Source organism: Acanthaster planci, linkage group LG19, assembly GCF_054643075.1.
Source record: "Acanthaster planci isolate LZ-2023a linkage group LG19, COTS_SCS, whole genome shotgun sequence".
Classification (NCBI taxonomy): domain Eukaryota; kingdom Metazoa; phylum Echinodermata; class Asteroidea; order Valvatida; family Acanthasteridae; genus Acanthaster; species Acanthaster planci.
In genome coordinates this window covers 9,119,569-9,133,553 of record NC_141795.1, presented here as the reverse complement: position 1 = coordinate 9,133,553, position 13,985 = coordinate 9,119,569, and the positions used below count along the sequence as shown (strand labels likewise).

The following is a 13,985-nucleotide window of genomic DNA, read 5'->3' as shown; positions in this document are numbered from 1 at the left end:
TCCACAAACAACCCACCTGTAAAAGTAAGTTTCAAAATTGTTTGTATTAAACAATCTTTTTACCGACTTCAACTTCTTTATCATTTATTATCCCCCTTTTCTCTATCTGCGATTTGTGGGATTCAGATAACAATTCTGGGAATTGGTCAGTGTAGCCCTTTCTAAGAGTTTATCAAGCATCTTACCATTTGATGATGTAACAACCAGTAAATCCCGCTGTCTGCGATACTAACGCGGCCAGGGCATCTTCACTCAGATATTCCTTTGCCTCATCAAAGTAAATTTCCACTGCATTGGGGTAAAACAGTATGCATGTACATGTGTGAAACATTGTTTTCTGACAAATGCCAGAAAACAGCATTCAGAAGATTTCTCAAGACCGTTTGTCAATGGAATGTCAAAGGGCTGCATAATTCAAGGCTCGCACTGGACATGTTCATTACAGAATCTATTGAATCAAAATTTCAGCTGGATTGTGAAAGATGGCACCGACATATCTCCATCAGAAATTGGCAATTCTTTTTCATTTTTAAGAACTTCTTGGCAAAGTGTACCAGTGTGTTTAACGAATTGACCTTATTCACAAGGAAGCCATTTTTGATCGTGTTCCCTGAATCTACTCGTATTTTATCGAATGTGATCTGTTAAAAGGGGTGGTGCCATGCCTCGTTTTCACTTTTTTAAAGTGACTTAAAACATTTAGATATTACATGTATATCACCCAGTTTAGATTATTCATTGGCATAAATGACAATAATTTGCTTTGAAGTTCTGTTTCAGTGCTTTCAGTTATTTCTCCAGTGTCAAAATAAAAAAAAATAATAACCTCACTTTCAATTCAATATGGCTGACTTGTGAATGAGGACAATTGAAAGCCTGCAGTGAGTATCTGTCAGTGTTCAGTGCTGACCTGTGACTCTGATTGCTTCCTGAAGGAGGCGGTCAAAGGATGAATTCTCCTGTCTGGGATACAACGTGTTGGCAGCATAAAAGAAGATGAAGTTTGACAGGATGATGCCAACGTCTGCAGCTGCTGGGCCCATGAATGCAAACTCAGCGTCAATCAGCTACGAATTTAAGGCAGTCAAGGAAACCACTAAATGTCTCATGACAAAATTCACCATGGATCGGCTGCTGGTTTCAAACTTGATGGCTTTCTTGATACTTTTTTCTTTTCAACACGCATTCAAGTCAGATTTGGCTTCATATGGTTATACAGTATTGAAATCAATTGCAATGGATTCATGAATGGATTTTCAAATACATGTAGAAGCATGCAGCTAAATGCATATCTTTAATTAAGTCAACTTGAGATTTGAGTCTGTTTCCTGTTGATCTTGTGGATTAATATGCTGCATGTTTCAACAGGTACATGTACCAACAGGTGGAAAACCCTCTACTGTTACAAATACCCCTAATAAATTTTAGGTTTTTTTGTTTTTTTTCTAAAGAATGAAAAGTGGGCACATAATACTTGGGCCATAGTCAAATGCTTTTAGCTGTCAGGTATAAATGATTAACGGCTTTGGTTTTTACCTCATTTGCATAACAAAGAGAATGCTACATTGTTTAAATTCTGACATGCTCAGAATGGTATTCATACCCTTCTGCATATCATGGTATTTGGCCACATTCCTCCGAAATGCACCTGCTCCAGACATTCCTAAGGTTCTGCAGGATGTGTTGAATATATGCAACAATGCACACATCCTCTAGAATCTGTTGAGAATGCCATCTTTTGCAATTAATTTGTGGAATGTCATGATCAGTATCCTGCTTCTAGAGTATAAATTTAAGTGCAATCGTGGAGTCTTCCTCGGTTGTTGTAAACATGGTGAAAACTACAGAACTCAGCAACTCACAAAGATGGGAAAGGCTGGAAAGCTATTTCCAAGCTCTTCAGAGCACCAATTCCCAATGTAGTGAAAACAGAGTGCATTTTCAAGAAGTACAACAAGTTCAGTACTGTGGAAAACATCGGCAAGCCTGGACGGAAGCCAAAGATGTCTCCTCGTCTGGTCAGGAAAGTGTGCTGCGAGGCCCTTCCCACCCCAGAACAAGGCACTTCAGGACCACTTTACTTGGGTGAGATGGACACCAAGGTTTTAGCGCAGACAATCCGCAGCACACTGCACAAGGGAAGGCTACATGGGAAAGACCCCTTTTCTCACTCACAGGCATCAAAAAGCTGGAGTGCCATTTGCCAGAGGGCACCAAGACAACGATCAAAGTTTCTAGTCATTAAATCTATGGTCAGATGAAATGAAAATGGAGCTGTTTGGCCACGGGGATGTTTCCTTCGTTTGGCGCAAGAAAGGTGAAACACTCAACCCAAAGAACACTGTGCTGACTGTGAAGTTCAGAGGTGGGAGCATCATGTTGTGGAGTTGTTTCTCTGCAAGCAGGCCTGACAATCTCAGACAAGTGGAATGAATCATAAAGCAGGAGTAGTACATCCAGATTCTGCAGGACAATGTCAAGCAGTCTGCAGAAAATCTCCATCTCAGCCCCAACTGGACATACATGTACCGGTACCAAGAGGACAATGATCCTAAACGTACAGCAAAGGAAGTCAAAAAACCGTTCCAGGATTAACAATGTGGAGGTAATACTATGGCCAAGTCAAAGCCAATTTTCAAGATTTTCCGTTTTCAAAATTCTTCAAAAATTCATAACTTCATTACTGGACGTTTACACCCACATGAACGACTGTCTGGTAGCTACTCTAATCTGACAGGCTATCTCCATTAACGCCCAGGTATTGCAGCCAGGCCTGCCGCCCAGAAAAGAGAGCCCTGAATTGTGAGGTGTTGCATAATTTCCTTTGTTACCGAAATTGGCCCAGTGCGTTGCTGAATAGCAGAGGTGTCTTTACAAGTGTGGCCAGAATAGCAAGCAATGGTATTGTGTCGTTCATCCCTGGAGTGCCGGAGCACTTTTGTTCCCGCTGATAATCCGTGGGCACTGAGTGCCGCAAACAGTGATATACTGTTTCAAAACAATGACGGAATTACCTCCGCTAATGCCAGCTGAAAAATGATGGCAGATCCCAGTAGCTCAGTCTTTTGTTTTGAGTACGGTCTTTTGTTACAAGGTCCAGCTCTTTTGTCCAATTTTGATTACCCCGGCTATGCATACAAACCCAAGGTAGACAGTAAGGAGAACCCCGGAGACAAGTGGTTAATCGTGATATTGACTCTTTAATATTAATAGGTAAAGGGAATGCACATGTATAATTCTGAACATGTCAGAATTTAAACAAGGTAACATTCTCCTTGTTATGCAAATGAGGTAAAAACTATTAGTCATTTGTACCTGGCTGCTATTCAACTATGGCCCCAATATTATGTGCCCACCTAGAAAAACACAAAGATTTATAACGGGTATGAATAATTTTGTTGTTCACTGTACATGTACACATAGATGCTATTTTGATTTGTACACGGCTATCAATTGAAACCAGGAAATCAGGAAGTACTAAAATTAGTGCAAATGAGTTGCCAGAAATTTGACCACTCAAGATTTTTCCGGATGGCAGAATTTTTGACAACAAAATTCAGTATCATTAGCCATTTTAATCATTCAGGTTTTTAAGATATTTTTTCCACTTCAAAATTCTTTCTTGTTACAAGTAGCTACGTGTATATGTTAAGCCCTACATAATATTGTTGTCATTAATCCAACCTCTCTGCTGGATGCTTAGCCCTAAGTTGCAAAAGAACACTTGATCTACCTTTACAGTGGACTCATTCACCATGACAGAGCCAAGGTGCAGGTCTCCATGAGTCAAGCAATCCTTCTGCTGTTCGTAGACAGAGTGAAGGCTCCGATAACTCTGCAGGATTTCAGGGTCCTTGCGGATGCTGTCGGCGAGTCCCTTCAACTCAGCAGAACAGCGATTGGCGGGGTGGTTGGGGTCAACCGCACTGATAAAGGTTGTGTCAACATTCAAAGCCACCATTTCCTCATTGCTGTTGGATAAATTACATTAAAATAAAATCAACGGCTTTTTAAAAATTGAGTTGTACAAGTGTGTTTTGCTTCTGTAATCACAATGAAGCACACACTGTTTCATGGGAAAACACACCTCTGAGTCATCACCTACTGTACTTGGGAAAATTTGTGTCTTATTCCTTGTTGCAAATTTACATATAAACAGCCTATTCACTAGTTTATGCTTTGCAAGCATGTGTAGGCAGGGCATACAGTACACAGTGTGGACCTCTGCATAAAAGAAGTCCACAGAATGTAGGGTGTAGGGTGTGATGGCGTTGTGTGGACTCGCACACATCCACACAATGATTTCCCCTCTCTGAAAAACAGTTTCAGCGGCGTGTTCATTGTCGGGGTCAAGGTTATCTGTGGCAAAATGAAGAGGAACAGTCCAGGAAATCATCATCAAAAAGACAGCTCAAAGGAGTTATCCTTATTGAAGAAAATGGAGTATTATCCTCAAGTTTCCTTAACCACAGAAGAACAAAGGAATGTCCACACTTTGAACGTAAAACAGGTATGCACGAGCTGGCAGTGTATGTTTGCAGAGGCCCGGGGAGGCGGATGCATCAAACTTATTCGTCAAGCTTTCCCCAAGTCTGCAGCAGGTGTCCTTGGGTTTTATTCACTGGCGCACTATGTTCAATAAGTCCATGGAGACAGATCTTGTTGTGAACTTGGCCACTGCACAAGGCCTGTCTTTACTCTATGCTGGGGTCTCTGAATTGTTTGCAAAATATGTATTTATAGTGAGCAGTATAGTGCAAATGGGATACAAATGACTTTCAAGAGTCAGTATTTGTATTGTTAAGACTTGAGTTTAAAATTTAGCCAATGTGTTGGGTCTTTTTCAGAAATCACGTTCTCTGTCCAAGAAAATTCCGGTAAGCAGCGCTCTCGGGCAGTGCCTCACAATTATGGGGGAAACAAGGTAGCATACCTGAATGTTGCCAGCATTGTCTGGAACTCCTCTTGTGAGGTTGTCCTGATATGTGTCTTCCGATGCAGTTTGGCCGTAACGCTGGCGAGTTGTCTCACCGTGGTCAAGTCAAGACAGCCTTTGGCCAACTGCCTGTCCAAGACATTGTAGTCCCGCAGGTCTTCCATGACAACTGTGTTTGATAAAATCGGGTCAGAATTGTGCAAAATAGGTTCTTGGGAAATTACTGTGCAGTCCCTTCATCAAAATAATTTTTAATAAAACTTTGAAGCTTGGACTCAGAAATCCTTTAGAAATGCTCACGCTTCCACTTCACACTTAGTTTTGCAGACGGAATTGAAAAGTGACATCTTTGCCGTTAAACCCTCATGGAACATTTCATTTGTCACCTTATGAAATTATGCTTACCACAGCACTCGTAAACATTGATTCAGGTATTTGTAGAATGAAGGATCCTCACCACATTTTGCCTCATCATCATGGAAGTAGACTTTTGGTACGGAGCCAGGAAGGACGTCGTGAAATTTCCTGAGAGCTAAATACTCCAGATAGATCCTTTGATCTCCAAGTGGTTGGTCATAACCCAGGCACTGTGGTAAAATGACCGATTGATTACATGTACATGTAATTAGTTTTGATTTTTCTGTTAATTTGCTATGCTTGTAAGTTATTGGTTTTTCTGTAACATGTTGGTTCACATTTGCCTGTTTGTTTCTTCATTTTTAGTTTGTGAGTACATGTAGGTTTTTTGTTGAGGAGGGTATTCCCTTACTTTTGATAACCTAAAGACCGGTCCAAGCTTGGAATGAAAGTCAGCACATATGGAAACTAATGACGTTTGCAAATTTGCAAAAGTTGAACACATTTCAGCTCGCGCGAAAAGTTGCTGCAAATCTTTCGTGACATCAAATTTGCATTGCTTTCACATTCGCCTTAGTATGAAGCAGCCTTTATTGATGAAAACTGTGACTTGTCAACTTGGTAAGACCATCTTAAGTAACCAATCATTATTTGTGCATTATTGTCAAAGTGGGCACTTTAAGTTGATTCCTTGTAGACTGCGAGCATTACCTTGATGTATGGGGGAGCATGCTTAATGAACACAGATTTCGTCTGGTCATCCTTACTGTACAGCCTGTAGACTCGATTCAAGTAGCCACCCTCAACATTGCGCATGACACAATGGGATGCATTCCACTGGAATGAATGGTTAAACAACACAACAATGACAAAGGAATTGTCCCCCGTGTTCTGCCTATGGATTACAGTGGACAAGTGGTTTACCCAGAATTTTTTTTGGGGGGAGGGGCTAAAGGGACACTTGCATCCAAGGCAGTTTTTAACAATTCTTTCACAAACCATGTATGTTTTCTTGGTTACATGTCAATTAGTCTCTCAAATGACGTCACTTCTTACAGATTGTCATGTGCGTAAACATTTTCAGTGTCCAATTTTCATGACGCACATCGGCTATGCCGTGTAGGCCTATCAACGATTTTTTGAGGAACGTGCTGGCAGAACACGCTGCACATGTGTGCACACGCACTTGGTGGCATTACACACGCTGTTGTTACATATATTCCTACAAAGAGGGCTGTCTGTGAGACGAGTCCATATGCCTTTATTTGACACAGCTGCAGGATATTAACCCTAATAGAGACGGGGGAGGGAGGCAGAATCCACCCCCTCAACATATTTTCTGATACTGCAGCAGTACTTGTTTTTCACAAGCTTAGCCTTTAAGAGTTTTGGAGCAACTCGTTGTGGTCGCTTTGACACCACTTTTATGAAATCAAAGCTACCGTTCTCGCATAGTGCCAATTTTTCCAAAATAGGACAGCCAAAATGAATACTTTTCCACAGCTGAGCTTAATACAAGCAGGCTGGCATGTTTGTGCCCTTGAAAATCAAATGATCATAACAAAATCATACAGCATGTCACATTGAGCTGAAATCTCACTTTGGATTGATAAGCAGTGTCTTTACATGCACGGCAAGTTTTTTTTTTTCAATTGGATATGGGACAGCTGAGATTTCAGAGGGGTGGGCGAGTGTGAGAGGGTCCGAGATAACCCAGCTCTTTCAGGGTTAAATATCCCAATTTTTGAACATAAAACTAACTTTAGATGCAGGAATATGCATTGCAAAATACAGTGCTAGTAATTTCACGGTGCATGCTTTGGGATGAGTCAGACAAAATACCAGACAAGAAAGTTATCCTACAATTTCTAGTGAAAGTGGGAAATTCAGTAGAGAGAGCTACAAAATATCAACCAACGATCTACCTGTACACATACATGTACCTTACAGTGGCAAATAAATTAACATAATGGTGAAACAGAGAAGATTCAGTAACTGTGACATGCCGTACCATTCGGGTGTAGTAAATATCAGAAAAGTTCATATTTTAAGTTCTGAATTGGCTAGAATGATGTTCTGGCAATATTTAAGACCCACCACATTGAAAAAAAATTTTTCAAAACTTTGCCCAACCGAAAAATGGATTTCTCTTAAAAAGTGCTGAGTCATGGTGCGTTGCATTTTATTGCATTTTGGTCACATTGTGCATGTACACTTTCCTCATTTTTTTTGCAATAAATCCTCAATAAGCAATCTTATCTGTCATTTACTAATTTAAGGTATACAATTTGTATAGATTTAGGTTCCCAGGCCTGATTTCCAAAGAGCTGGGTCAAATATGGATGTGGTTTTGGGTAGTTTTGTACATGTAGAATCCATTAGTTCCCTTTGAAGTACACGGACATGTACATGTACTGTCCCTCTTTTGAATAAACAAGCCCAAAGAATCCTGCTAAGGTTGATTCAGATGTTTTGTGGTTGGTCGCCTGGGCATATGGCCTTTAGCATTACATTCAAGGCTGCACAGGAGCACATCGGTACATGCAATCTACACATGTGCTCTTTAGAAACTAAATCGTAGTTTGCAAAATAATTATTACTGCTTGTTCTCCTCATGATGGTTCCATTTGGAGAGAACCAGGTCTACTACAAACTCTGTTATTTTTCATAGACTACAGTACTGAGTTCAAAATAAACAAAGACTGAGCTCTGGTGAAGTGAAATGTTCCCGACAGATAAACTTTTCGATGAGAGAGATTTATACTCAAATGGCAACTGAAGAGATCATGATTGGGCAGTATGCTTCTATGAAAACATCCAATGCTGATGCAGTTGCAAAGAACATTAGGAATTGGTACAAACAAAATTGTGTCTGATGCTGTCAGGTCCAAAATTAACAGATTCAAGGAGTATGAGCCATATCTATAAAAATTTCTAGAAATCTGCACATGTAAATGTACATGTGCAGCTTTCAATCTCCCAGATTGTAGAGACAACTGTACCACAATCCATCACACAAATACTTGTAGCTGCAAAACAGACTGCAATTGTGTCCATTTAAACTTAGGATTGTCACAAAAATAAGGCTCCGGAAAAAGAAGTTCCATTTTTGCTGAAAACAAACAAAGAGGAATGAAGAGAGCAAAATATAGGACTGAATAATGACTCAGGAAATAACCCCAAAAGGAACCAGGGAGCATGCCATCTACATGTACTTCATATCAAACAGGCTTTTCATCCTCACCAAGGAGCAGGATGATCGAGACTGAGAGCAGTAAATAAGCCAATAATATTGAGCCCCACCATTGTGTGAAAATACAGCAAATACACGCAAAACTAGCTCGAGATTTTGACGGGTACTGAATCAGTAACAGCCTGTGCAGCTGTTGCAACGCTACGCTCATTGATTTCAACATTGTATCCAAAGATGACCAGATGGCAATAATTGATCACCACTGAATGGCAAGGGAAAGGAAACGTCTTCAATGGTGAAAGTCTGATTGGAAGGAGAAAATCAGTAATTTGTACTTTGACAGAAAAAGGGATGCATCTCTTTTTCAAAATGAGGTTGGTAACAAAGTCTGCCCAATCAAGGTCAGTCATAGAAAACCACTGTGATTGTTGCAGAGCAAGGTGGATATCACTTGCAGCAAGTTACCCCAAAGTCGAGATATACATGTAGAGTAAATATGACCATGGCAATCTACAAGTTTCTACTTTCAAATAACTTTATACGGTTTGAGATGGCCTTAATGTCAATGTCGGATGGCGGGCAGGTGCTCTCTTTATCACCTTGAAATTTATGTTCCTGAAGTAGACCACTGCAAAGGCAAACAATGCATGTTACACAGCAACAAACAACCTATACAACTGATGGTCATACTACAGGATCAGTCATTCAGTGGGCAGTTATAAGGAGAAATAGATTGAAGGAACAGAGCTTACTTTATTTTAAAAAACCAAAGAAAAACCGGAGAAAACTCCACAGAAAAAAGAAACCAGAGCTGAAAAACCTTTTGACAAAAACAAGCTGGTTTACCATGAATCAGCACTTTGGGGAGAAATTTCAATCCATTTGTCCATGTCGGGCAAAGGTTTTTTGAATTTTTTTTTTCAATATGGTAGGTCAAAAATATCACCAGAACATCATCCTAGCCTATTCAGAACTTAAAATACAAAACTTTTTTCGAAATTCACTAGACCCTAACGTACACGTACATGTAAATGCACTCTAAAATATAACAGAAACAGGGTCAACAGAATATAAATAACTTGACAGAGGTTTGAATCAATAAAGCTTTTCCACTCGGCAAGGCAAGAACTCTCTTCCTCATAGTTTTGAAAGTCATATCTAAAGTAAAAGAAACGGAGAACTTGCAGATGTATTGTACATGTACATATCCATCACATTATACATGTGCCTTGCTCGGTTTCCTTGCCCACATTAAAAAACCCACTAACTACCTGCAGGCTTATACTACTATTAAGGTGAAATCTTTGGAAAGAAAGCTGACACGAAAGAAAACCAACTTCAAACTCGACTGTGAAGAGAGCTACCAGAGGACATGCATACATGATGTTGCTCAAAATACCTGTCCAGCTGGCAGAGTACCAATGGTATTCCTCCATTTTCTTCCAAACGTTCCGGCCAAAAGTTTCTGCAGTCCACTTTCACTACAATCCATGTTTACCTCCCAGAATGTGCCCGACAAGCAAGACTGATCGAGAACAAACTTCACTTAAACAGAATCAGCTCACAGGGCGACGCCCACATGTCAAATAACAACAGTTATCCTAAGCCTGCAGGGCTGTGTGACAACCAACGGTACTGTAGTTTCATTCTGAGGACTGCAAGTTCCTGCTACTACTACAATACTAGTGACGTACAATGTACATGCATTGCACACGTCAAGTGTCCCATTGACAGGAAATACCCAAGAGGCCTTTGCAATGATGTGCAATCATCAGAGTCGGTTGAGCGATCCCTTTTACAAGGACGAAGACTGTACACATCAGGATACTTACACTTCCAGGATTTTATTTTCTAATGGAATGTTTAAGTGCCAACTTGGGATTTACACAAAGAGGCATGGCATTGCAAACTTGGGGGGATACCCGATTGCCTCGGCAATGTGCAATCCAGTGAGTCATGACTGTGCCATTGTTTAAAGGGTAACAACTATGAATCATTCTGAGAGCAACTGTAGATCCTTCTTCAATATACAAGTATAAGAAATATTTGAAATGATTCCTTTTCGGTTAAATGTACTAAGGGTGTACAGCGACCAGCGGCTAGAATGTGTTGTAATAACTAGGACAGAACCTCTGCGTTACTGCCATGCTCCGGGAAATTGGTGAGCCATGCACTCCTCGAATCAAGAAGATACATGATAGCCTCTAGTTGTGCTTTATAAAATTCCACAAAGGTTGGTATGTGTCCATACAAAACTGAATTTTACCATGCAAAACAGAATTCACAAAAGGTCCCACCAATTTTTGTATCAATGTAGCCATGCCGAAAGTAATAGCTTTTACCCAACTGGGAATAACCTGCTCTCCCCTATCAATGCCCCTAAATCGGATCAATTTAAAAGTACTGTAGCTGACTTTCTTCCATACCACCACTACCCCATAGCTTCTCTGGCCCCTCACAACGCCAACTCCAGCGGGATGCGGCTGAAGCCGTTTCGCTGGAGAACGAGACACAGACACAGAAGCACACAAAATTGTCTGTGCTTGCCTGGACATCAGAGGGCACGCTTGCTGTGATGTCATTCAGGGAAGACGTGATGGGATGTAATCCGTGGTTCAGTGCATACGGTTTTCGGCTCAAATTATGAATCAAGAATTTACTCACTGAAAACACTTGTGAGGAAGGGTTGCTTGCATATTGCCAGCACATTTTCAGTGTACTTGCACAATTATGACTCACCAAAGAAAAGAAATTTTGACACAAAATGATGTAACATTGGAGTTTTTTCCCAGTACATGTATGACATCACAGTTTTTCAAACCCAAAACTTCAGCAAAAAACCCATCAAAAGAGTGACACAAAAATCTGAAATGGTCAGCTGGAATTCAAAGGCCAATTTTTGAGGTTTGTATTGAGAATAATTACAAAGCAGAGTTACGTCTGACTTGTTGTCAGCGCAGCAGTTGAGGTGTATTGAATGGAGTAATACCAAGGACTGTGTCTCTTTATTCTAGTCTCTTCAGGACTTGCAGAGGGTCAAATTTGTTTCAGAAGCAACATTAAAATAATGTCCAATAAGATGTACAAGTATCTCGATAGCTATCTTCTTTTAAATATAGGTTATTTCTTTAGTTACTATCAACTTACTGAAATAATGATAAATATAACTGTGGGTACATTGAAATGTATTCTGTGTCAACAAACTAATTTTCATAGAAAAGAGCCCAGCTTTAGACAGTACTGGAGAGTGTTTTCATGACCAATTCAATGAGCAAACTTCAACATGACCACAGAGTAAAGTACTGGGATATAATCTAATTTCATGGACAAACTCTAACTACTTCTGCATTTGTACTCAGGTTGGTGTCTTTTAAATTACATTTATTTCCTCCTAAAATACAGGTACGAACGATGTATGAGATCAAAGAGGTCACTAGAGGTGGCAAAACCTTAAAAACAGAGCTTGTGTCAGGCATGCCATTACAAGAAACAAACAAGACAATACAAACAAAACAACAAAATACAAACACGGAAAACATGACCTACAAATGTATAACTAAATGCGCATCAAATAAAAACTATGCAGTCGGCTTATTTCTCCCAGGTCAATCGCACAAAATTATCCCATCTTTTTCAGTTTTTCAGTCCTTCAACATATAAACATCCAGTGCAGCTGCTTGTGTTGAAGTCACACAACAATATTTTTGTAAAGATCAGGGGCGAATCCAGGATTTTCCAAAAGTGGGGGGTGTGAACTAAAGCAGCAATGGTACAATGCTGAGACTCTGCTTCTTTTTCTTCTCTTTTTATTTATTTATTTTTGGGGGGGGTGAAAAAAGAGGGGGCATGCGCCTCCTCACCCCACTGGAATGAGATTTGAACCTGTGACCTCTGGAATACGGTACCAGTGCTCTACCAACTGAGCTATCTATCCTGCCCTACATGTACATGGGGTGATAGTCAGAAGTCATCTAACCTGAAACACCATAGCTAGGGGTCACAGCCCAAATGCACAGTACAACCTAGGAAGTGGTGAACAGGGATTACTCACGAGGATACAGCTTTTTAAAAACAAATCACCAAACTACCGCGGTAACAAAATTATCAGAATGCGTTTTGTAAACATTAAGATACATGTAAAAAGGTTTATTTGTAAAATCCAAAATTCTCAACCATTAATGATGTTTTAAATTTACTCAGGAAATGATATTCACTTACATAATATTTGGAAAAAGTATATTTGAATACTGGCTGTAGTATTTGCAATTGTCACGGTCACCATTGTAAAGAATCACTTTTGTTACAAATGAGGAATTTGCAATCCATTTTTACTCAAATAATCTGTGTTATGTAAATACACTACACAGAATAGGTTTATGCGTTATCATGGTGTATCTTGGGTGGAGGTAGGGGGGGCAATAGGGATTTTTTTATTCTAAAAGTGACTGTCAAATTTTTTGTCATCGATACAATTTCGGGGATTTTGTACTTCCGGACCCTCTGTTTTTGTTACTCTTACAAAACAGGTCAGTCCCAGAAAGAGTGCAACCAAAGGTTGTTTTTTTTTTGTGAATTTAGAATTGTAAACTTGCCTACGTGTAGATGAGTCCAACAATGAAAAATGTTGTTCGTGTACAACAGGGTCTGCTTTTATGACATTGCAGTTGTGTTTTCTAGTACAAGTGGCTGCTAAAAAACATGGCTCATGGCTGCGTTGGTACAGAAGTTGAAGAACAATTCACAAAGTGTCAAAAATCCCTCACAGCTATCAGAACACCAGATAAATTATGCACATAGCCTGCTAAATACTTAAAGGAAATACAACCCTATTTTTAAAATAATTCAATGAGACAAATGTCTATTTTGAACGAATTGGAGGTAAAATCAGAAACCAACCAGAGGGTGATATTTTCTGCACACTTTAGCCACCCTTATAACTTATAAGTCGAAGGCAAAATGAGAGTCGTGATGTGGTCTTTTCTCCATTTACTTATATGTACAGACACTGACAGGGTTCCAATACACAAACCCCACAAAATCCTTCCCCACCTGCTTCCCCTCCAACACCCCCCCCCCTTATGGTGGTACTGATAAAGTGGTCAGTACCCCCAGAACTGTGGGGTCTGACATCCGCCCTGCCCGTCTCTCAGGAACAGTTCTGGGGGTACTGTGGTCAGGTGGTACCCCAAGAAATGTGGGGTCCGCCCCGCGTGGGAGCAGGGCGGACGTCGGACCCCACAATTCTGGGGTTTCAGGTGGTAGGCCTACCGTTCTCGTAGTAGTACAGTAGGCCTAGGCAAAGGCTGTTTTACTCCACGTGTGTGGTACTGGTATTATCAGTGTTTATCAGATCTTCAATAATTGGGCTAATAAAATAATTCATAACCAGGATAATTAATAAAATAATACGTGGCTACGGCCGCCTACCTGTCTTGCGTTTCCGGGTACCTGCGGCTTCTGAATGTACATGTACGTGTTGATATGATAATCGTCTTCAAA

At 40.2% G+C, this 13,985-nt stretch overlaps 1 protein-coding gene across 3 annotated transcripts in view; it reads right to left on the bottom strand.

The window, feature by feature from the left end:
• The window catches only part of LOC110984965 (uncharacterized), a 17,132-nt gene extending 3,147 nt beyond the window's left edge, over positions 1 to 13,985 (bottom strand). The window contains exons 1-7 of one of the 3 annotated variants that reach the window (XM_087129956.1): positions 13,914 to 13,985; positions 6,005 to 6,130; positions 5,394 to 5,523; positions 4,934 to 5,105; positions 3,734 to 3,971; positions 911 to 1,067; positions 186 to 288 (exon numbers count right to left, since the gene is read on the bottom strand). In XM_087129956.1, the coding sequence (XP_086986082.1) occupies positions 186 to 288; positions 911 to 1,067; positions 3,734 to 3,971; positions 4,934 to 5,105; positions 5,394 to 5,523; positions 6,005 to 6,130; positions 13,914 to 13,955 (968 nt within the window). In that variant the 5' untranslated portion in view covers positions 13,956 to 13,985. Of the gene's footprint in view, positions 1 to 185; positions 289 to 910; positions 1,068 to 3,733; positions 3,972 to 4,933; positions 5,106 to 5,393; positions 5,524 to 6,004; positions 6,131 to 9,823; positions 10,173 to 13,913 lie in introns of those variants that run through there. The other 2 variants (XM_087129955.1, XM_022245633.2) reach the window with 2 other exon arrangements.